The sequence below is a fragment of the Oncorhynchus mykiss genome, chromosome 1, assembly GCF_013265735.2.
Source record: "Oncorhynchus mykiss isolate Arlee chromosome 1, USDA_OmykA_1.1, whole genome shotgun sequence".
NCBI classification, from domain to species: domain Eukaryota; kingdom Metazoa; phylum Chordata; class Actinopteri; order Salmoniformes; family Salmonidae; genus Oncorhynchus; species Oncorhynchus mykiss.
The window spans coordinates 37,380,142-37,401,572 of NC_048565.1; the positions used below are offsets into that span (position 1 = coordinate 37,380,142).

The 21,431-nt window shown below is 39.8% G+C and overlaps 1 protein-coding gene across 2 annotated transcripts; it reads right to left on the reverse strand.

Moving 5' to 3' along the window:
- Nucleotides 1-426: 426 nt before the first annotated feature.
- Nucleotides 427-17,493, reverse strand: LOC110522348 (ETS homologous factor). Of its 2 annotated transcripts, XM_021600689.2 has the most exons (9): nucleotides 17,233-17,493; nucleotides 7,698-7,803; nucleotides 7,245-7,502; nucleotides 6,849-6,905; nucleotides 4,257-4,277; nucleotides 4,089-4,151; nucleotides 3,504-3,533; nucleotides 3,155-3,350; nucleotides 427-2,736 (listed from the first exon to the last, which is right to left on the reverse strand). In XM_021600689.2, exons 2-9 carry the CDS (start codon nucleotides 7,792-7,794, stop codon nucleotides 2,637-2,639), a joined length of 822 nt encoding a protein of 273 aa, XP_021456364.1. In that variant the 5' UTR covers nucleotides 7,795-7,803; nucleotides 17,233-17,493; the 3' UTR covers nucleotides 427-2,636. The 2 variants fall into 2 exon arrangements, with proteins under 2 accessions (XP_021456364.1, XP_021456372.1); XM_021600697.2 differs by lacking the exon at nucleotides 4,257-4,277.
- Between the last annotated feature and the right edge of the window lie 3,938 nt (nucleotides 17,494-21,431).

The following is a 21,431-nucleotide window of genomic DNA, read 5'->3' on the forward strand; positions in this document are numbered from 1 at the left end:
GCTGCTGCCAAACTTCCTCCATTTATGAATAATGAAGGCCACTGTGCTCTTGGGGACCTTCAATGCTGCAGAAACCTTTTGGTATTCTTCCATAGATCTTTGCCTCGACACAATCCTGTCTCGGAGCGCTACGGACAATTCCTTTGAACTCATGGCTCGGTTTTTCCTCTGACAAGCACTGTCAACTGTGGGACCTTATATACAATAGACAGGTATGTGCCTTTCAAAATCATGTCAAATTATGAATTGAATTTACCACAGGTGGACTCCAATCAAGTTGTAGAAACATCTCAAGGATGATCAGTGGAAACAGAATGCACCTGAACTCAATTTCGAGTCTCATAGCAAAGGGTCTGAATACTTATGTATATAAGGTATTTCAGTTTTTTATTTAATACATTTGCAAAAATGTATAACCTGTTTTCACTTTGTCATGATGGGGTATTGTGTGTAGTTTGATGGGGCCTTGTTATTTATTTAATCCATTTTAGAATTAGTCTAACGTAACAATGTGTAAAAGTCGAAGGGTTTGTATACTTTCTGAATGCATTGTATAACACATCAATCAAACATACTTTGGAAAGAACATTTCACAATTTAAATATGTACAACAATCCGGAAATATTTAAAAGTACAATGTCCTTCCCTTTTACTGCACATATGTATGGTGAATACATCTACAGTAGTTCAGTGCAAATACTTATCAAGTACCCAGTACTGCAAACATTCATCACTGCAAGTACTCATCACAATTTGGTTCAAATGGAAGTTGTGGGAATGTACTTTTTTGGTTTACCATTGCTTCTAGGAACGATGCCATACAGTAGGACTTTACTAGCATTAATGGCATCAATGGCTAACACTTAAATAACGTTTATATGTTCTGAGAACGGAAATGGTTGGTTATTTGAAGGTAATTAAATAAAGTTCTGAGAACATTCTCTTAATGTTTTGAATGTTTTGAACAAAATGTAAAGGTTACTTTCTTAAAACGTTCACTCAATAAGAATTTTAATAACAGTTTGGGTTAACTGTTTTGAACTCCAAGCACAGAATGCTTTGCAAACCTAGTCCTATCGGTACCAAAGTTACAGAAATCTTCATTAATTTTGGTGATTAACAGAAAATCTATTGCAATCTATCGTAACTTTGGTAATTTATACTTGAATATCTTAAAAAAGAAATGGTCATATATAGTGTTCATTTATATATCTGTGTCCATATTGTCCATACGTTTCTAATAGATAGACCATATGGGTGAAGACAAAATAGCCTAGAAAAGCATCTAATCAACATTTAATCACAACTTTCACCAGTTTGAGGCAAAAACATTCACAAAAAAATACATGTTGACGTAGTAAAATAAATAAAAAGGCACCAATGGTATTCACTAAGTTGGATGGTTTATATTTAGGATGATATTTTACAGCTTTCTCATTCATTTTATTTTTAAATAATTGTATTTAATTATTTCATATATTTTCCATGTGATAAAGGCCAGAAAACAGGACAGAGAGAATTACAGACACCGGTGATATTATGAAATACCCCCAAAAGACCAGTAGATACATTATCTTGTGGTAGATTACATAATTGAAAGTTTCCAGTAAAATACCCTCCCTTTGCAACCCTAGATAGGACACAGAAATTAATTTGCAAACACATGTATTTTCTGTTGTGGCACAACGTCAGTGAAATTCAGTACCTATAGTCTTCGGTTCTCTATCCATGGAATTACTCCACTGTGCAACCAGGATTGAGCTAGCATGCTATGTTCATTTTAGTCCATTCAAACAGACCCCATTTGAAAGGAAACAGGCATTAATAAAGATCAGGTGTGACCAAAAAGTGGGCGAGGCCAACACACCTGAACACACTTAACAAGATTGAGGATAAAGAGTTTTGTTGATGCTAAGAATTAAATGTTTTTAAATAACATTCTTAGAAAGTTATTTGAATGTTACTAATGTTCTTGTGGTTTTTATGGAACATTTTCTTAACGTTCTGAGAACATGACTTTAAAAATAACCATGATGAAACCTGCAGAAAACATTATGCTGAAGTACTGAAAATCCCACAGAAGACTGTTGTTTCTTAACATTCTCTGAACTATTTGAGAACATTCCCAATGTCAAAGTAGTTGTAGTCCTAGAACATTACCAAAATTGACATTAAATCCTACCATGTTTGAACTTTTAGGAAACATTCAGTTAAAGTAATGAAATACCAAGATTATATAAAAAAAAAAAAATCAAGTTCCTTAAATGTGCCGAGAATGTTCCACAGTCAAGCAACTATCCTGCACCATTCCCAGAAAGTTGTAGGAAGGTTGTATACAAAATAACCATATGACAACCCCGCTGTCACCAAGCTCTAAGAAACATTTGGTTCTCAGAACATTTATGTGCTAGCTGGGTAAGCAATTAAATGTAAAATGTAGCCTTGCTTAACCAAATGTAAACATATCATACAAAAACTCCCACAAATGTCAAGAGTTGCAACAAGGCATTCTGCTCCTCTTTGTAAAACAACAACATAGTAAAACATCACAGTGACACATTAAAATAAAAAACAAACATAAATAGACAGGCAAAAAAAAAGGCACAAAATAGTGGAGAGGTGTGCTCCAGACTCTTTTACTTTTCTGACTCCCTCCATCCTTGTGCATTTTTCCCAAACTTGTAGACCAGCCTTCGGCCATCCACGTGTTCCAGGATTTCCCGTTTGTAGTAATATCTGGAAAGGTATGGACAGGGAGGTTAATGGAACAGCCAAAATGACTGCCTTCTTGCATGGAGGAATGGGCCAAAATACCAGAAACAGTGTGTGATAACCTTGTGAAGACTTACAGAAAACGTTTGACCTCAGTCATTGCCAACAAAGGGTATATAACAAAGTATTGAGATAAACTTTTATTATTGACCAAATACTTATTTTCCACCATAATTTGCAAATAAATTCATAAAAAATCCTACACAGTGATTCTCTGGATTTTTTTTCTCATTTTTGTCTGTCATAGTTGAAGTGTACCTATGATGAAAATTACAGGCCTCTCTCACCTTTTTAAGTGGGAGAACTTGCACAATTGGTGGCTGACTAAAATACTTTTTTGCCCCACTGTACATCAAAACACCCAAATTCCTTCAGTCTTTACCTCATAGCTCGGCTGAGCTTCTCGTAGGTCATGCTGCTGTTGTTCTTCTTCTTGCCCCACAGCTGAGCAACAGCCTCTGAATTGAGGAAACGGAACACTCCATCTGTCCGGTCCTCCCACTTGAGCAGGCCTGAGTTCCGCTCTGGGTTCAGAAGAATGTCCCTAATGAACTCCCACAGGTGGGTCCCCCGGGGGTCTGAGGAGAAACACATGAGTGGTGGCATTAGAACAATCTACTGCATATCAGTTATAGCATAGGCAAAACATTCAGCATGTAGCCATCATCTGATTGAGCATTTACATTAAAAGATAATGAACGATAGTATTGAAGATGATAAATACTACTCACTGTGTTTTTTGATCTGATGAGGGCGACTGTCTGAAAGTAAATTAATAGACACATGGTCATTAAGCAGATGCTCACAGCAAGTTAAAATGAAGACATTCAATATATTTGGTACATGTGACAATCAAACTCACTAGTGGGTCTAGCATCATAGTAGTCCAACCAACTAATCAAACAGAGCTTTAACCCATACGTGTTTAACACTTGTACCGCTGTCTTACGCATTCCGTATGAATTCTATGGAACCCAATACTGTACAATTACATGGGTGTGGGAAACATTTACAGGATGAGTTTGTTCAGTTGTATCGTCATACATTGTTTGCTCAGTCACATTGTTTAGTGAAGGAGTAAACTCAGCTGGCCCATTCCCAAAACTGTCACTTACTGAACGTTCATGGACTTCAATAGCCTTGAATTGCCACTTTGCTCAATGATGTCTTATGTTTCAAATTCGTATTGGTGCAGCAATAATTTATTTGGGGACTAGGCTACTGGAGATCTAGATGTAAGTCTTCTTAAGGCTTGGGTGTTGTTCCAATGTCTTTGTTTATATAATGTTTATAGGTTTTCAGTCCTCATCCTTTACCTGGACTTGAGGTAGTGGGTGATGCCACAGGTGCGAGACATCGACATGAGGGATCAAAAATGTCTAAAAAGTAAAGACATGTCAACATATAAAAAATGATGCTGTCCGTAAGTTAGTTAAAATGTTCCATTTTTAAGTCTCTCCTAGTCATTTCAATGTGGTACCTACCTGCAGGATATATGCTAGGTTCTGGGAATGGACAAGGGAAATATGAGGAGAGGAGAGCACATAAAGCTTACATTTACTTAAAAAAAGGCATAAAGTAACATCTCAAGAGTTTATTGAAATCACAGACTAGATTTTTTATAAATATACAGTACCAGTCAAAAGTGTGGACACCTACTGATTCCACGTTTTTTATTTTCTTTTTACTATTTTCAACATTGTAGAATAGTAGTGAAGACATCAGAACTATGAAATAACACATACGGAATCATGTAGTAACCAAAAAAGTAATCAAAATATATTTTCTATTTCAGATTCTTCAAAGTAGCCACGCTATGCTTTGACAGCTTTGCATACTCTTGGCATTATTTAACCAGCTTCATGAGGTAGTCACCTGGAATGCATTTTAGTTAACTGGTGTGCCTTGTTAATAGTTATTTTGTGGAATTTCTTTAATTCTTTCCTGCGTTTGAGCCAATCAGTTGTGTTGTGACAAGGTAGGGGTGGTATACAGAAGATTTGGTAAAAGACCAAGTAAATATTATGGCAAGAACAGCTGAAATAAGAATAAAATGACAGTCCATTAGTACTTTAAGGCATGAAGGTCAGTCAATGTGGAAAATTTCAAGAACTTTGAAAGTTTGTTGCAAAAACCATCGAGAGCTATGATGAAACTGGCTCTCATGAGGACCGCCACAGGAAAGGAAGACCCAGAGTTACCTCTGTTGCAGAGGATAAGTTAGTTACCAACCTCAGAAATTGCATCCCAAATAAATGCTTCACAGAGTTCAAGTAACAGACGTATCTCAACATCGACTGTGTGAATCAGAAGAAGCAAAGAAATCACTACTAAAGTACACCAGTAATAAGAGACTTGCTTGGGCCAAGAAACATGAGCAATGGACATTAAACCGGTGGAAATCTGTCCTTAGGTCTGATGAGTCCAAATTTGAGATTTTTGGAAGACACAGAGTAGGTGAACGGATGATCTCTGCGTGTGTAGTTCCCACCATGATGCATGGATGAGGAGGAGATGTGATAGTGTGGGGGTGCTTTTCTGGTGACACTGTCAGTGATTTATTTACAATTCAAGGCACACTTAACCAGCATGACTACCACAGAATTCTGCAGCAATACACCATCTTATCTAATTCGCGCTTAGTGGGACTATCATTTGTTTTTCAACAGGAAAATGGCCTAAAACACACCTCCAGGCTGTGTAAGGGCTATTTGACCAAGAAGGAGAGTAATAGAGTGCTGCATCAGATGACCTGGCTTCCACAATAACCCGGACTCAACCCAAATGAATGGCTTGGGATGAGTTGGACCGCAGTGAAGGAGTGAAGGAAGAGCAGCCAACAAGTGCTCAGCATATGTGGGAACTCCTTGAAGATGGTTGGGAAAGCATTCCAGGTGAAGCTGATTGAGTGAATGCCAAGATTGTGCAAGCTGTTATCAAGGCAAATCATGTCTACCTTGAATAATCTAAAATATATTATATACTTTTTAGTTACCATATGATTCCATAAGTGTTATTTCATAGTTTTGATGTCTTCACTAAAATGTAGAATTTATAAAGAAAAACCCTTGAATGAGTAGGTGTGTCCAAACTTTTGAATAGTACTGTATATTCTTAGACTGCAAATTGATCGCAGAAGCCTAAACAGATATATTTGTCTAAAACATAATGATTTCAAACAAATGATTTCATTAAAAAAAAACTTTTTACACCCTTTATTCCCAATTGTCATGATAACCAGTTGGTAGTTAGACTTGTCCCATCGTTGCAACTCCCGTACGGACATAATTTCAAACCTTGATTACATTTGGGAATATTGTCCTGCTTATGGTGCTGTCTTTTGGACAGGATGTTAAAATGCTTGTGCTGACACTCTGTAGTCATTTAAATTCCCATGGCGGTTATTGTAAAAGTAGAGGTGTTCACCCCGGTGTTATGGCTAAATTCCCAACCTGGCCACATTCCATCATGGCCACCTAATCATCCTCCTCATTCTTAATTGGCATATATCACTCCTCACCTCTCCACATGATAACTGATGTGTGGTGAGAGTTCTAGTACAAAATGGTCGCCGTGCATAACTGAAGTGGGTGCTACACATTGATGGAGGATGAGGTGAGTTGAGTTTCCCCCTACTACTGTATGCAAAGCGCTTTGAGTACCTCAGTATTCATTATTATTATTTGTATACGATCACATATGTCTCTCTATTATGCGTGTGAATGTTTGGGAAAATATTTCCAAATTAAAATCACTTGGAACTGCTTTTTTGTTGTTTTTAGTCTTAATTCCAACAATGTAAATTCAACAAAACATGATTATTTTTTTGTTGTTGTTGCTTGGGGCCAAATAAAACTACCCCCAGGCCAAATCCAGCACAAGGCCCGCCAGTTTGGGAACCCTGATCTAGATTCTCTATATACTCCCCGTTCTCTAAGAGGGTCTGAAGCATTGTATACATTCTATAACTTTATATATTACAATTTTATAAGCATACAACAGTGCATTTTGAATAAAGGACGTGAAAACAATGTACTACATCCTCTCTGGGTTTGTATGCTTTTGACAGCTCTTACCATCTGGCTCTGATTTGATAATGTCCAGTGGGTTAAACTCCATTCCAGGATACTGTCCTGTGTAGGGATGACAGGGAGAAACAAGAGGTCATTGTTATTTCACTGACAGTAACAACAACCTTCTTTATTTTGTGTTGTATGTAATCAAACTTGATGCTTAAATCCTTGATCCTTCCACCATACACTGGGTCAACTGTCTGTTCTTGTTTGTTTGTGGTTTTCTAACCAATTCAAATAATGTTGAAAATAAATAATACATTCAAAAATCTGAAGACCAAATGTATCACTAACAGTATGTTTTTACAATACATGGCCAGACCTGGCCTCCATTCTGATTAATATAAGACACTAACAATAACAGAGGACGTTACAGCTTTGTCCAATGTGTGAACCTACCCCTCCATTTGAGCTCGTTGAGGCTTTGGTAGAGGATAGGCCCCACGGTGCCCGCGGCCCGTGTGAAGTCCTGGTAGGTCATGCTGCACAGTTGATGGCCGTCCACGTCAAAGTTCTGGAAGTGGATGCTGGCAGCGTCAATCTGGTGCATGTCCACCATCTGCTGCAGCCACTGCCACACCAGGTACTTTGACCAATACTGAGGCTTGTAGTCCTGGGACCACAGTCGACTGGTGTAACCGGGCATCACTGTGGAAACTGGGGATAGGGTTGAAGATAGAGATTAGGTGCGTTTTGTAATAGCTGTGAGTAGCATATCAAATATTTAATCTTCGAGTGTGCTGGGGGTTTTGTGAAAAAATATTAACTCCGGCTAACCCAGGTACTTGTAAATAATTAAACCAGCAGAGCAATTTACAGAAAGAGCCATTGAGTAACCAAACAAGTCCTCACTGTCTGGGCAGGGGTAGGAGCTCCATGTTGTGGGCAGCTGGCTCTCAATGCTGGCAGTGGAAGGGATGCTCATGATACAGGTGGTATGACGGACCATGGTCCAGAGCTGGGGGAGAAAGACACGTACAGTCAGTAGGGAGTAAAACCCCAAACAAGGCGATTGGTAGGCTGCCATGTAATCACACACAGTGCACATAGACAGTGTTATTCCCCATAGTGAGTTGAGACGTTTGCAAATGAGATATTTCTAAATTACAACATTGACAGTTGTGAAAGTGCAGGAGTTAGTATAGGGAGAGTGTGGGTGTCTGTTTTGCATACATACACAGTGCATTCGGAAAGTATTCAGACCCCTTGAATTCAACTATTTGTTATGCTACAGCCTTATTATAAAATTGATTAAATTGTTTTTTTCCCCTCATCAATCTACACACAATACCCTATAATAACAAAGTTATATCCTTCCTGTTTGGCCCTGTCCGGGGGTGTCCCCGGATGGGGCCACAGTGTCTCCTGACCCCTCCTGTCTCAGCCTCCAGTATTTATGCTGCAGTAGTTTATGTTTCGGGGGTATAGAGTCAGTTTGTTATATCTGGAGTACTTCTCCTGTCCTATTCGGTGTCCTGTGTGAATTTAAGTGTGGTCTATCTAATTCTCTCTTTCTCTCTTTCTTTCTCTCTCTCGGACCTGAGCTCTAGGACCATGCCTCAGGACTACCTGACATGATGACTCCTTGCTGTCCCCAGTCCACCTGGCCGTGCTGCTGCTCCAGTTTCAACTGTTCTGCCTTATTATTATTGGACCATGCTGGTCACTCATGAACATTTGAACATCTTGGCCATGTTCTGTTATAATCTCCACCCGGCACATCCAGAAGAGGACTGGCCACCCCACATAGCCTGGTTCCTCTCTAGGTTTCTTCCTAGGTTTTGGCCTTTCTAGGGAGTTTTTCCTAGCCACCGTGCTTCTACACCTGCATTGCTTGCTGTTTGGGGTTTTAGGCTGGGTTTCTGTACAGCACTTTGAGATATCAGCTGTTGTACGAAGGGCTATAGAAATACATTTGATTTGATTTGATATTTGGGGAGTTTCTCCCATTCTTCTCTGCAGATCCTCTCAAGCTCTGTCATGTTGGATGGGGAGCGTTGCAGCACATCTATTTTCAGGTCTCTCCAGAGATGTTCAATCGTATTCAAGTCCGGGCTCTGGCTGGGCCACTTAAGGATCTCTCTGTACTTTGCTCCGTTCATCTTTCCCTCGATCTTGACTAGTCCAGTCCCTGCTGTTGAAAAACATCCCCACAGCATGTTGCTACCACAACCACGCTTCACCGTAGGGATGGTGCCAGGTTTCCTCCAGACATGATGCTTGGCATTCAGGCCAAAGAGTTCAATCTTGGTTTCATCAGACCAGAGAATCTTGTTTCTCATGGTCTGATAGTCTTTAGGTGCCTTTTGGCAAACTCTAAGCATGCTGTCATGTGCCTTTTACTGAGGAGTGGCTTCCGTCTGGCCACTCTACCATAAAGGCCTGATTGGTGGAGTGCTGCAGTGATAGTTGTCCTTCTGGAACGTTTCCCATCTCTCCAGATGAACTCTGAAGCTCTGTCAGAATGACCATTGGGTTCTTGGTCACCTCCCTGACGAAGGCACTTCTCCCTTGATTGCTCAGTTAGGAAGATTCTTGTTGGTTCCAAACTTCTTCCATTTAAGAATAATATAGGCCACTGTGTTCTTGGAGACCTTCAATGCTACAGACATTGTTTGGTACCCTTCCCCAGATCTGTGCCTCGACCAAATTCTGTCTCTGAGCTCCACGGACAATTCCTTCAACCTCATGGCTTGGTTTTTGCTCTGACATGCACTGTCAACTGTGGGACCTTATATAGACAGGTATGTGCCTTTCCAAATTATGTCCAATTAATTGAATTTATCACAAGTTAACTCCAAGTTGTAGAAACATCTCAAGGATTATAAATTGAAACAGGACAAACCTGAGCTTAATTTTGAGTCTCAAAGGGTCTGAATGCTTATGTAAATAAGGTGTTTGTTTTTTATTTATTTTAACACATTTGTAAAAAAAAATCTGTTTTTTTGCTTCATCATTATGGGTATTGTGTGCAGATTAATGAGGGATTTAAAAAAATTCAATTTTAGAATAAGGGTGTAACGTGACAAAATGGGGAAAAGTCAAGGGGTCTGAATACTTTCTGATTGCACTGTATGCCTATTTGTTTTTCTGATGGTAGAATGAGTGGGGTTAGTTGCATTCAATGATGTGATACTCCCGGTGTTTGGAAGGCGGCCCATGTACTTTCCCTTCACAAAGGTTGCGGCCTATTTCTAATCTTTCTTGCCAAGCTAAAATATTAGAATCCTTGATTCATTCTCAGCTAAGATCTTTCTTATCTTTGAAATGTATTCTAAATGCACACTACATGACGAAAAGTATGTGGACACCTGCTCGTCGAACATCTCATTCCAAGACCATTTGCATTAATTATGAGTTGGTGCTCAATTTACTGCTATAACAGACTCCACTCTTCTGGGAATGCTTTCCACTAGAATTTGAAACATTGTTGCTAGGACCTGCTTCCATTCAGACACAAGAGCATTAGCAAGGTCTGGCAATGATGTTGGGCGATTAGGTTTGGCAAGCAGTCAGCATTCTGATTCATCCCAAAGGTGTCCGATGAGGTTGAGGTCAGGGCTCTGTGTAGGCAATCAAGTTCTTCCACACCGATCTCGACAAACCATTTCTGTATGGACCTCGCTTTGTGCACGGGGCATTGTCATGCTGAAACAGGAAAGGGCCTTCCTTAAACTGTTGCCACAAAGTTGGAAGCACAGATTTGTGTAGAATGTCATTGTATGATGTAGCATTAAGATTTCCCATCACTTGAACTAAGGGGCCTAGTTGAAACCATGAAAAATAGCTCCAGACCGTTATTTGTCCTCCACCAAGCTTTACAGTTGGCACTGTGCGTTGGGGTAGGTAACGTTCCCCTGGCTTCCGCCAAACCCAGATTCATCCTTCGGACTTCCAGACGGTGAAGCGTGATTCATCACTCCAGAGAACACGTTTCCACTGCTCCAGATTCCAATGGCGACGAGCTTTACACAACTTCAGCCAACTCTTGGCATTGCGCATGGTGATCGTAGGCTTGTGTACAGCTGCTCGCCCTTGAAAACCCATTTCATGAAACTCCCGATGAACAGTTCTTGTGCTGACGTTGTTTCCAGAGGCAGTTTGGAAATCACTAGTGAGTGTTGGAACTGAGAACAGCACTACGTGCTTCAGCACTCAGTGATCCCATTCTGTGTTGCTCTTTAGAAAGGCAATTTTACTGCAAATGTTTGAGCATGGAGATTGCATGGCTTTTTTTATACACCTGTCAGCAATGGTGTGTCTGAAATAGTCCAATCCGCTAATTTGAAGGGGTGTCCACAATTTTTTTTATACACAGTATAGTGTTCATTATTCAGGTTTTTGATCAGGTCATAGCACCATCTCTGCTTCATCCCTAGGTATAAAAGATGTGGTTACCTGCATGGATAAAAATCAACATTATTCTGCCCTCTTCATTGACCTGTCAAAGGCTTTTGAAACTGTTGATCACTCATTGCTAATTCAGAGGCTTTCCTCAATTGGCTTAAAAATTGCTTGACAGATAGAACTCGATGTATATCTACTGATGGTGTTAAATCAGGTTCCCTTACAGAAGGAGTCCCGCAGCAGTCGATTCTGGGTCCTGTGCTTTTTAATGTTAACATTAACTATCGACCATCGTTAAAAAAATGTGACCTAAACTTGTATGCCGATGATACTGTTGTGTATGCTATTGCCCCCACGGTTGAAAAGGCTCTATCTATACTACAGTCTTCCTTCATTGTATTATACAAAAACTTTATTGACCAGAAATGAGTACTGACTAAAGGTCAAACTAAATATATTTTGTTCTCTAGAGCGCATACAGTTAAGTCTGATGATTTATGCATATGCACTTTGGATGGTGTCTATTGATCGTGTCCGTGCTTACAAATATCTGGGCATCTGGATTGATGAAAAGCTGTCTTTTAAAAAGCATATTGATGAGTTAAGAAGTTGAGAATTAAAATGGGCTTCTTCTATAGAAATAGGTCTTGCCTCTGGCTAAATAGTATAAAGCAGATTACTCAGTCGATGTTCCTATCAGTCCTACACTATGGCGACATCATCTATATGGACACAGCTGCCACTTCTTTAAAGCCATTAGATGCAGTTTATCATAACGCACTGCACTTTATTACGGGCGACAAATTTAGTACTAATCACTGCATTCTCCACCAGCAAGTTGGTTGGCCCCATTTTGACTTTAATGACACATTTAAAGTTGACAAACAAGTTAATGAAGGTCCAAAGAATTGAAGTTCCATTGTAAAAGTAAATGCAACACAAATAACATCAGTGAATATTTATAGAAAGACAGTAGTGCTACAGTACTGTATGTGAACCATGGTATACTCTTCTCCATATCACTCCCTTGACTGCCTGTGAAGTGTTGGCCATAGTGGGTCAACAACATGGTTACGTTCATTGAACTGTTGTTGAGAAAACCGTTCACCACAACCATATTTGCATTCAATATGTAAATATATACTATGTGCTGAGGTGTATTTATGTCTGTAATAAAGCCCTTTTTTGGGGAAAAAGTCATTCTGATTGGCTGGGCCTGGCTCCCCATTGCGCACCTGTCCAGTCATGTGAAATCCATAGATTAGGGCCAAATGAATCTATTTCCTTATATGAACTGTAGCTCAATAAAATCTTTGAAATTGTTGCATGTTGCATTCATTGTTTTGTTCAGTATACATTATTAAAGTTGGAGGTCGGCACTGAGGCCTGTGACGAGTATATAAGAGGAAGGCGGAGTGGCTGCACCACAGTACTTGCAATGACTTTGTCACATATTTTAGTGTTTGTTGAGTCCAGGTGTTTCCAAACTTTTCTGTTTCGTGACCAAGCAATTGAGGTTTCTTTTGAGTCGCAACCCACCATAAAGTTTGAACAGTGAAAACAACATACAATAACCAAAGAATAAGCAAAACATGTATTAATAATAAATTATACTGTCTTCCTCAATCCAAAACCAGTTTCCCAAGAACTTGAGTCAAGATCCCTGAGTATGATTTTCACTAGAGGTATATGGCCTTTGACAGTTCAGGCCAAGTGTTGGGTTCAGATCTAGATCCTATTGACATCTTGCCAAGCCTTGCCAAATGTACGCTTTAGGTTACCATCAGTGCAGTCTACTGTCTGTTTGCCTGCTGTCTAGTCTAAGCAGCCTAAAGACTGTACATGTGAGTAGACTGCTGGCATTGTATTCCTGAATGTTTAGTTAGGGACATGCTATCATCAGGTCTAGTTTCTATAGTCTCCTGGACGGTTGAAGGTTAACTTGTTAACGATACATGGTGTGTACTATTCAGGGATGAGTCATAAAGTTCCATGTTAGCTAGACAAAGCGCTTTGGAAACTCACCTCTGATCAATATTCACTGACTGTGCATATCACCAAATAAACAAAGTTTCATAACATAATTATGTAAAACCATGAGGAAAGACTTAAAGATGAAGGAAGTGAACAGACAATAGTACGATCACTGATCAATGTCACTTCAGGTAAGCAACAAGCAAGTGCAGGCAGGTCACTCTTTCCTGGCTCTGAAGTGTCTGAGGACAGATACACTGTGGAGTTTTATATCAACTGATGCAAGTTACAACCAATGCTAGGTGATTACTGTAGAGTAGGTTATAATCAGGTACAGTCATTCAACCTAAAACAAAACAGCAGTGATTGAAAGTACCCAACTGTCACACTTGAGTGAAAGAAAAGATACCTTAATAGAAAATGTAAAAGTGTAAAAGTGAAAGTTACCTAGTTAAAAACTACTTGATTAAAAGTCTACAATTATTTTGTTTTAAATATACTTTAGTTTTAAAGTACATAGTAATTGCAAAAAATACTTAAGTATCAAAAGTAAAAGTAAAAATAATTCCTTATGTTAAGTAAACCAGACGGCATGTGTTTTTCAAATACTTTTTTTACGGATAGCCAGGGGCACACTCCAACACTCAGACATATTTTACAAACGTATCATTTGTTTTTAGTGAGTCCACAAGATCAGAGACAGTAGAGATGACCATTGATCTTCTCTTGATACGTTTGTGATTTGGAACATTTTCCTGTCCTGCCAACCTTTCAAAATCGAATGAGTACCTTTTGGTGTACAGGGAAAATGTACGTAGTAAAAAGTAAATAATTTTCTTTAGGAATGTATTGAAGTAAATGTTGTGAAAAAAATATATAAATAGTAGGGTACAGATACCCCAAAAAAACGACTCAATTAAAAATACTTTAAAGTACTACTTAAGTACTTTACACCACTGCAAAACAGTAGTTTGACTTTCATGCATGTAATCAGTCACAGATCAGTGCTCATCTGGAGAGGAGGTTTGCATCCCTATGAGCTCATGTACAGTGGGGAGAACAAGTATTTGAAACACTGCCGATTTTGCAGGTTTTCCTACTTACAAAGCATGTAGAGGTCTGTAATTTTTATCATAGGTACACTTCAACTGTGCGAGACGAAATCTAAAACAAAAACCCAGAAAATCACATTGTATGATTTTTAAGTAATTCATTTGCATTTTATTGCATGACATAAGTATTTGATCACCTACCAACCAGTAGGAATTCCAGCTCTCACAGACCTGTTAGTTTTTCTTTAAGAAGCCCTCCTGTTCTCAACTCGTTACCTGTATAAAAGACACCTGTCCATATTCTCAATCAAACAGACTCCAACCTCTCCACAATGGCCAAGACCAGTGAGCTGTGTAAGGACGTCGGGGTTAAAATTGTAGACCTACACAAGGCTGGGATGGGCTACAAGACAATAGGCAAGCAGCTTGGTGAGAAGGCAACAACTCTTGGCGCAATTATAAGAAAATGGAAGAAGTTCAAGATGACAGTCAATCACCCTTGGTCTGGGGCTACATGCAAGATCTCACCCCATGGGGCATCAATGATCACGAGGAAGGTGAGGGATCAGCCCAGAACTACACGGCAGGACCTGGTCAATGACCTGAAGAGAGCTGGGACCACAGTCTCAAAGAAAACCATTAGTAACACACTACGCCGTCATGGATTAAAATCCTGCAGCGCACACAAGGTCCCCCTTCTCAAGCGAGCGCATGTCCAGGCCCGTCTGAGGTTTGCCAATGACCATCTGGATGATCCAGAGGAGGAATGGGAGAAGGTCGTGGTCTGATGAGACAAAAATATAGCTTTTTGGTCTAAACTCCACTCGCCGTGTTTGGAGGAAGAAGATGGATGAGTACAACCCCAAGAACACCATCCCAACCGTGAAGCATGGAGGTGGAAACCTCATTCTTTGGGGATGCTTTTCTGCAAAGGGGACAGGACGACTGCACCATATTCAGGGGAGGATGGATGGGGCCATGTTTCGCGAGATCTTGGCCAACAACCTCCTTCCCTCAGTAAGAGCATTGAAGATGGGTCGTGGCTAGGTCTTCCAGCATGACAAAGACCCAAAACACACAGCCAGGGCAACTAAGGAGTGGCTCCGTAAGAAGCATCTCAAGGTCCTGGAGTGGCCTAGCCAGTCTCCAGACCTGAACCCAATAGAACATCTTTGGAGGGAGCTGAAAGTCCGTATTGCCAAGCGACAGCCCTGAAACCTGAAGGATCTGGAGAAGGTCTGTATGGAGGAGTGGGCCAAAATCCCTGCTGCAGTGTGTGCAAACCTGGTCAAGAACTATAGAAAACGTATGATCTCTGTAATTGCAAACAAAGGTTTCTGTACCAAATATTAAGTTCTGCTTTTCTGATGTATCAAATACTTATGTCATGCAATAAAATGCAAATTAATTACTTAAAAATCATACAATGTGATTTTCTGGATTTTGTTTTAGATTCCGTCTCTCACAGTTGAAGTGTACCTATGATAAAAATTACTGACCTCTACATGCTTTGTAAGTAGGAAAACCTGCAAAATCGGCAATGTATCAAATACTTGTTCTCCCCACTGAATAAGTAACGGCCAATATCAAACATGACATTGAGACCTACAGACAGTGCTGAAACAGATTCAAACAGTATTGCTTCATAACATTTTCCAAGAGCATGCTGGAATAGAACCAATAGAACGTTATGGATAATCATTTGAAAACATTAATAATATATGTTGCTCATTTTAGAAGGTTGTTTTTGCATATTTATGTGGTATAAAAAGAGCTGACCAGCATTTTGTTGTACGTCTCTTTCAAAGGGGCAGTTTGTTTCTCAAAGCAAAACAGAGCCCTTACGTTGTAGAATAATAGTGAAGACATCAAAACTATGAAATAACACATTTGGAATCAAATTAGCAACCAAAAAAGGGTAAAAAACAAATCAAAATATTTTTTAAATTTGAGTCTTCAAAGTACCCACCCTTTGCCTTGATGACAACTTTGCACGCTGTTGTTATTCTCTCAACCAGCTTCATGAGGTAGTCATCTTGAATGCGTTTCAATTAACATATGGGCATTGTTAACTTAATTTGTGGAATTTCTTTCCTTCTTAATGCATTTGAGCTCATCAGTTGTGTTGTGACAAGGTAGGGGTGGTATACAGAAGATAGACCTATCTGGTAAAAGACCAAGTCCATGTTGTGGCAAGAACAGCTCAAAAAAGCAAAGAGAAAGGACAGTCCATCATAACTCTTTTAATTTTAAGACATGAACGTCAGTCAATTCTGAAAATTTCAAGAACTTTGAAAGTTTCTTCAAGGTCAAATTGCTGCAAAAAAAACACTACTACACCAAAAGTAAGAAGAGACTTGCTTGAGCCAAGAAACTCAAGCAATGGTCATTAGTCAGGTAGAAATCTGTCCTTTGGTCTGATGAGTCCAAATTTGAGATGAATTGAAGAATCTTCAATATAAAATATATTTTTATTTGATTTTTGGTTACTACATGATCCCATGTGTGTTATTTACTATTAATCTGCAATGTAGAAAATAGTCCAAATGAAGTAAATGAGTAGGTCTGTCCAAACTTTTGACTGGCACTGTTGATTTGCCCATGACCACGTTTACCTTGTAAACCAACGCATATGCCTTTCTCTTCAGGAATTCAAAAGCAAGCCGCACAATTATTTCAAATCAGCCATCTTCTTTAACACCGTATGAACAGCTCTTTAAAAGTTTTATGTCATGCTTGAAAAAGTTGAAGAAGCATTGCTGGCAATCAAAGCTTGACACAGTTAGACACATGAATCCAAACAAGCACAATCTAGTTTGAAAAGACAATTAAAGTAATGCCTACATTGCTTTGTTACAGTTAAAATACCTACTGTCTGATAAATGAAAACACCCATTCATTCCTATGCCCAGCCATTTGACATTAGATTGATTTCACTCCATTCAGTCATTATAACAGCAACTAACAACAGGAGCAAATCTGGTTGCCTAAAAATGCTTAGCATGTTTTCCTACCAGAGCTGTGGAATGGAGTCCGACCAGGCCTGTGTTCAATGGGTGTGTTGTCTCTCTCTCTCGCTCGTTCTTCTCTCAGATGACTTTAGGTGGGTAGCTACAGTAGCTGTGCTTCTGTACACAGGTGGGTGAAGTGTTGTTGTCAGTGCTAGCAGTTGTGCCTTTCCAACTCCAAAAACAAACAAAAAAAAGTGCTTGCCCACACACACCAAGGTGCTGCTCCAGCAGTGGGTATTTTATGCTGTCAGCTTCCTTGTCCTATCCTTATCTCTCTCCAATTGGCTACGAGGGTAAGTTCATGCAAGTTAGTAATTTGGATTTGGGTGACGGAGTGAATAACAGCACATACCTGTCATAGCTTTTACTTTCACTCTGTTCACTCACTCACACACACACACACACACACTCACTCACTCACTCACTCACTCACTCACTCACTCACTCACTCACTCACTCACTCACTCACTCACTCACTCACACACACACACACACACACACACACACACACACACACACACACACACACACACTTGTAAAACTAACCTTGTGGGGACACACAATTCAGTTCCATTCAAAATAAAAAAAATATAACCATAACCTAAACCCCAAAACCTAACCCTAAACCTAACCCTAGCTCTGAAACCTAATTCTAACCATAACACTAATTCTAGCCTTAACCCTAGACCCCCTAGAAATAACATTTGACCTTGTGGGTGCTCACTTAAAATTACACAACAACTAGGTCAGTCAACATTTACTAGACCGTATTTCCACAGTTCATGGTTGCCATTGCACTCAGGTCAGGTCCATCGACAGTGAAATTACCACGCAGGCGTACTAATAACAGAGTGATAGCACTGTAATAACAGAAATATAGGGATATTGAAAACATGATCTTAACAATGGGGACTAACAAAATGTCCCCAGTTGGTCAAAGTGTGGTTCACACACACACACACACACACACACGCGCACACACACACACACACACACACACACACACACACACACACACACACACACACACACACACACACACACACACACACACACACACACACACACACACACACACACACACACACACACACACACACACACACACACACACACACACACACACACACACACACACACACACACACACACACACTTCCAAGCATTTAAAGTTAAACATTTAGAGTTAAACAGTCAATTAAAGTTGTCGATTTACTTGCATGTTACAGAAAGCTAAATTGTAGCTGGTCCTGTCAGATAACATGGCACACGTTAGCCCTTTTCTAACCTCACCAGGTGGCAGTGATTACATCCTGGCACAACTTCTGCAGCCAGTTAAAATCGTAGATGTAGTTGGACATGTTCCAACACTGGTCAAATTGCTCTCTGTGTAAAGTGCCTAGTTCATGTAATTGTCACAGATTATGGCAAGGGTTCGAATCTCACATGAGTCCCCCCCCCCCCCCCCACCCCCCTATTGACATTTAAATTTACATGTATCCTATTAGGTTAGTGTGTTGAAGAGGGATGTAGCCTACAGCCAACAACTTAACAATGAAAATGGACTTACATTTCAGCCTTGCACACAAACACACTGCTATTGCCTAATAATGATATTGCATAGGCTATGTTACATGGACATGTCCAACAAAATATTTTATATGCATTTTTACAATCATCTGCTTTGTCTCAAATGTGTTATTTCACTGGAGGTGTGCAGAAGAAATTGTCTGCACTCTCGTTATCATCCTACAGATGGCAGTATTGCAGCTTCAATCGACAGTCAATTTTGGAAGACACTTGGCTGTCATTAATATATTCTTATGTAGGTTACACTTACAATGTTTTATAGTTTATGCAATATTATAATAAACCACTTTGTCACATGCGTTTTGAATCGAGAATCAATTTTTTCAACAGTTTTTTCCTCAACAAAAAAGCTTGATGGGCTCGTATCCATGGTTAAAAAGCAGTATCAATTACAATGCAACCGCTTTAACAGTGTGTGGCACCCAGAGGGGATGAGGATTGTTAGAGCCTACATGACTGCTATTTGACAAATCCATAATTGTCTACGTTTTTTTTTTACAATGTGTGATAAACGTTCTTGTAAGGACCTCATTTATCTTTTTTCCCATAGAAACTCATTGATGTGTTTGAAACAGATTAAAAAACTAAAATAAAAAGATTTTGCCATATGCAAAAACTTGAATATGTTGTCTAACGTTAATAGGTTGTAGCCTAGTCAAGGATGCATCTAATGCAATATTGTAAAACAACATTGTGTTACAGACCAACTGAACAAGTAAACCTTGAGTATGTAGATTAAAAAATTCAATTTAGCATAGGGCTAACTTGTTCTATGTTATCTGATGGGATCAGTGACAATTTATTGTTTGGTCAAATGCAAGTAAATCAACTATTTTCATTGACTGATATGCATACGATTGCATGAGAACCTGTATAAGGTAAATGGGTGCTTATGTTCGCAAGTATGGCCCCAGAATGTCTCCAGGTGGTATGAAGTTCACAATGACTCAACGCTGATGATTTTTCTACTGTCAGAACCTTTGGCAAAATATATCTAACTGTAACCTTTCGAAGCTAACTGCAAGAACAATGGCCAACATGTTCCTTTTGTATTATAGATGTTTTTTTATTGTCCTTACCCATAACTCTTTCATTCTACTAATTGTCATCTAGAGAATCATGTTTCCATATGAATACTTCAACATGATGGCACTGAATCAGTGTAAGCATAGCCTTTGTTACAGTAATGTTCCCTCTGATGAAGAAAGTAAAAAGGGCAAACACCCATCTGTGTGTTTAGGATGCTAACCATGTCTCATCTTAGCGGGAGAGCACTCTGGATGGAGAGGTATGGAAGATGCGTTGACCAGTCAAGGTATGTGCTGTTCAGTGTTGTGGATACTCTGTTATCCTGCCAGAACCAGCCCCTTGAAGGTGACGCATTGCTGTGCTCAGAGCCTCTGCCTATTTGTTTACACTTCAACATAGTTGCCTCTTCTGTCTGACACACAGACACCAGCTGAGTGACACATGAGCATAGTGAGATGAGAGTTCAATATCATCTGATGCTGGCTGGTTGCCTTTGTTAGAGCTGATGTGTGGCATGTGGAGAGCTTCTACTGCTGCTCCTACCGTTTGTTTCTCTTTGTCTTATCCATGGAAACATCAGTAGCTGATGGAATGGATAGTCTGTATTACTGTGTTATTCAGAGATACTGTCATCCTCTATTCAAATCCACCAAACTCTATTGGCAACCTAATGATCCAACAGAACATTCAATTAATATTTTATATATTTTACTTTGATCTCTGCAAACATAGTTTGAAGAACCAGCAGTAAATACAATCAGAAAAGTGTGTAAAGAGAATTGGATATGTCACATGCAGACCTTTAAGCGTGTCAACCTTTTTACTTTTAGTAGTCATCTTTTGACAATGATCAGAAGAAGTACAAATAGTCTATTTCTGCTTGCCGCCAATTAGGGTTTTGACAAATGTAACGTTGCCACTGATCTAAGTTCTAAGTATAGCCCATAACACAAACACAGAACTCTCTCTGGCATTCAGCAGAGCACAGATTGGAGCACTAACAGCTTCATGATGTTGATTGAAGAATGAGAAATGTTGGAACTGTCTAATGGGCTCAAGCAAAGAGAAGTCAGAGAGGCAAGTATACGTCAAGTATATTCGAACAAAGTCTATCCAAGTCATGCATGATTCACATGTTTACCTAAACATAGCTATCATTCTCCAACACAACTATTTCCTTATGGTAAGGAAGGGGCAGAACTGTATGTTTTCTGTATTGCCCACGTGGACAGACTACCTGTGATCCCTACCGGCTGAACATGAGTCCTTAGTCCTGGGTGGTGCTGAGTGGATTGCTGCTCTCTGCTGGCCTAGTAACTCTTTGCAGTTGCCTACTACATTTGACTGGGACCAGTTCCCACGGCACTGCTGCCTCAGAGGTAATGAATGAGGAAACCCAGCATTACCATAATGGTCTCTGAGAACCACCTGTTCCTGTCCCCATCCCCGTCCCTGTCTCCCCAAGCTACTCAGCCTGCTTCGTAAAACCCACCACTCCTGATCCCTAGCCCAAATCCCTATCTTCCTAATACCTGCATGACTCCCCGACTAGCCCCCAGCCTCTCCCACATCCCCTCTGCTGC

Excerpts from the sequence above, each read along its gene's own strand:
- LOC110522348 (XM_021600689.2), bottom strand. The coding sequence starts at position 7,794 with ATGGTCCGTCATACCACCTGTATCATGAGCATCCCTTCCACTGCCAGC. Across the intron at positions 7,503-7,697 it reads CTCCTACCCCTGCCCAGACA|TTTCCACAGTGATGCCCGGT; the intron begins GTGAGGACTTGT and ends CCCTATCCCCAG. Across the intron at positions 3,534-4,088 it reads ACCCACTACCTCAAGTCCAG|ACAGTCGCCCTCATCAGATC; the intron begins GTAAAGGATGAG and ends ATTTACTTTCAG.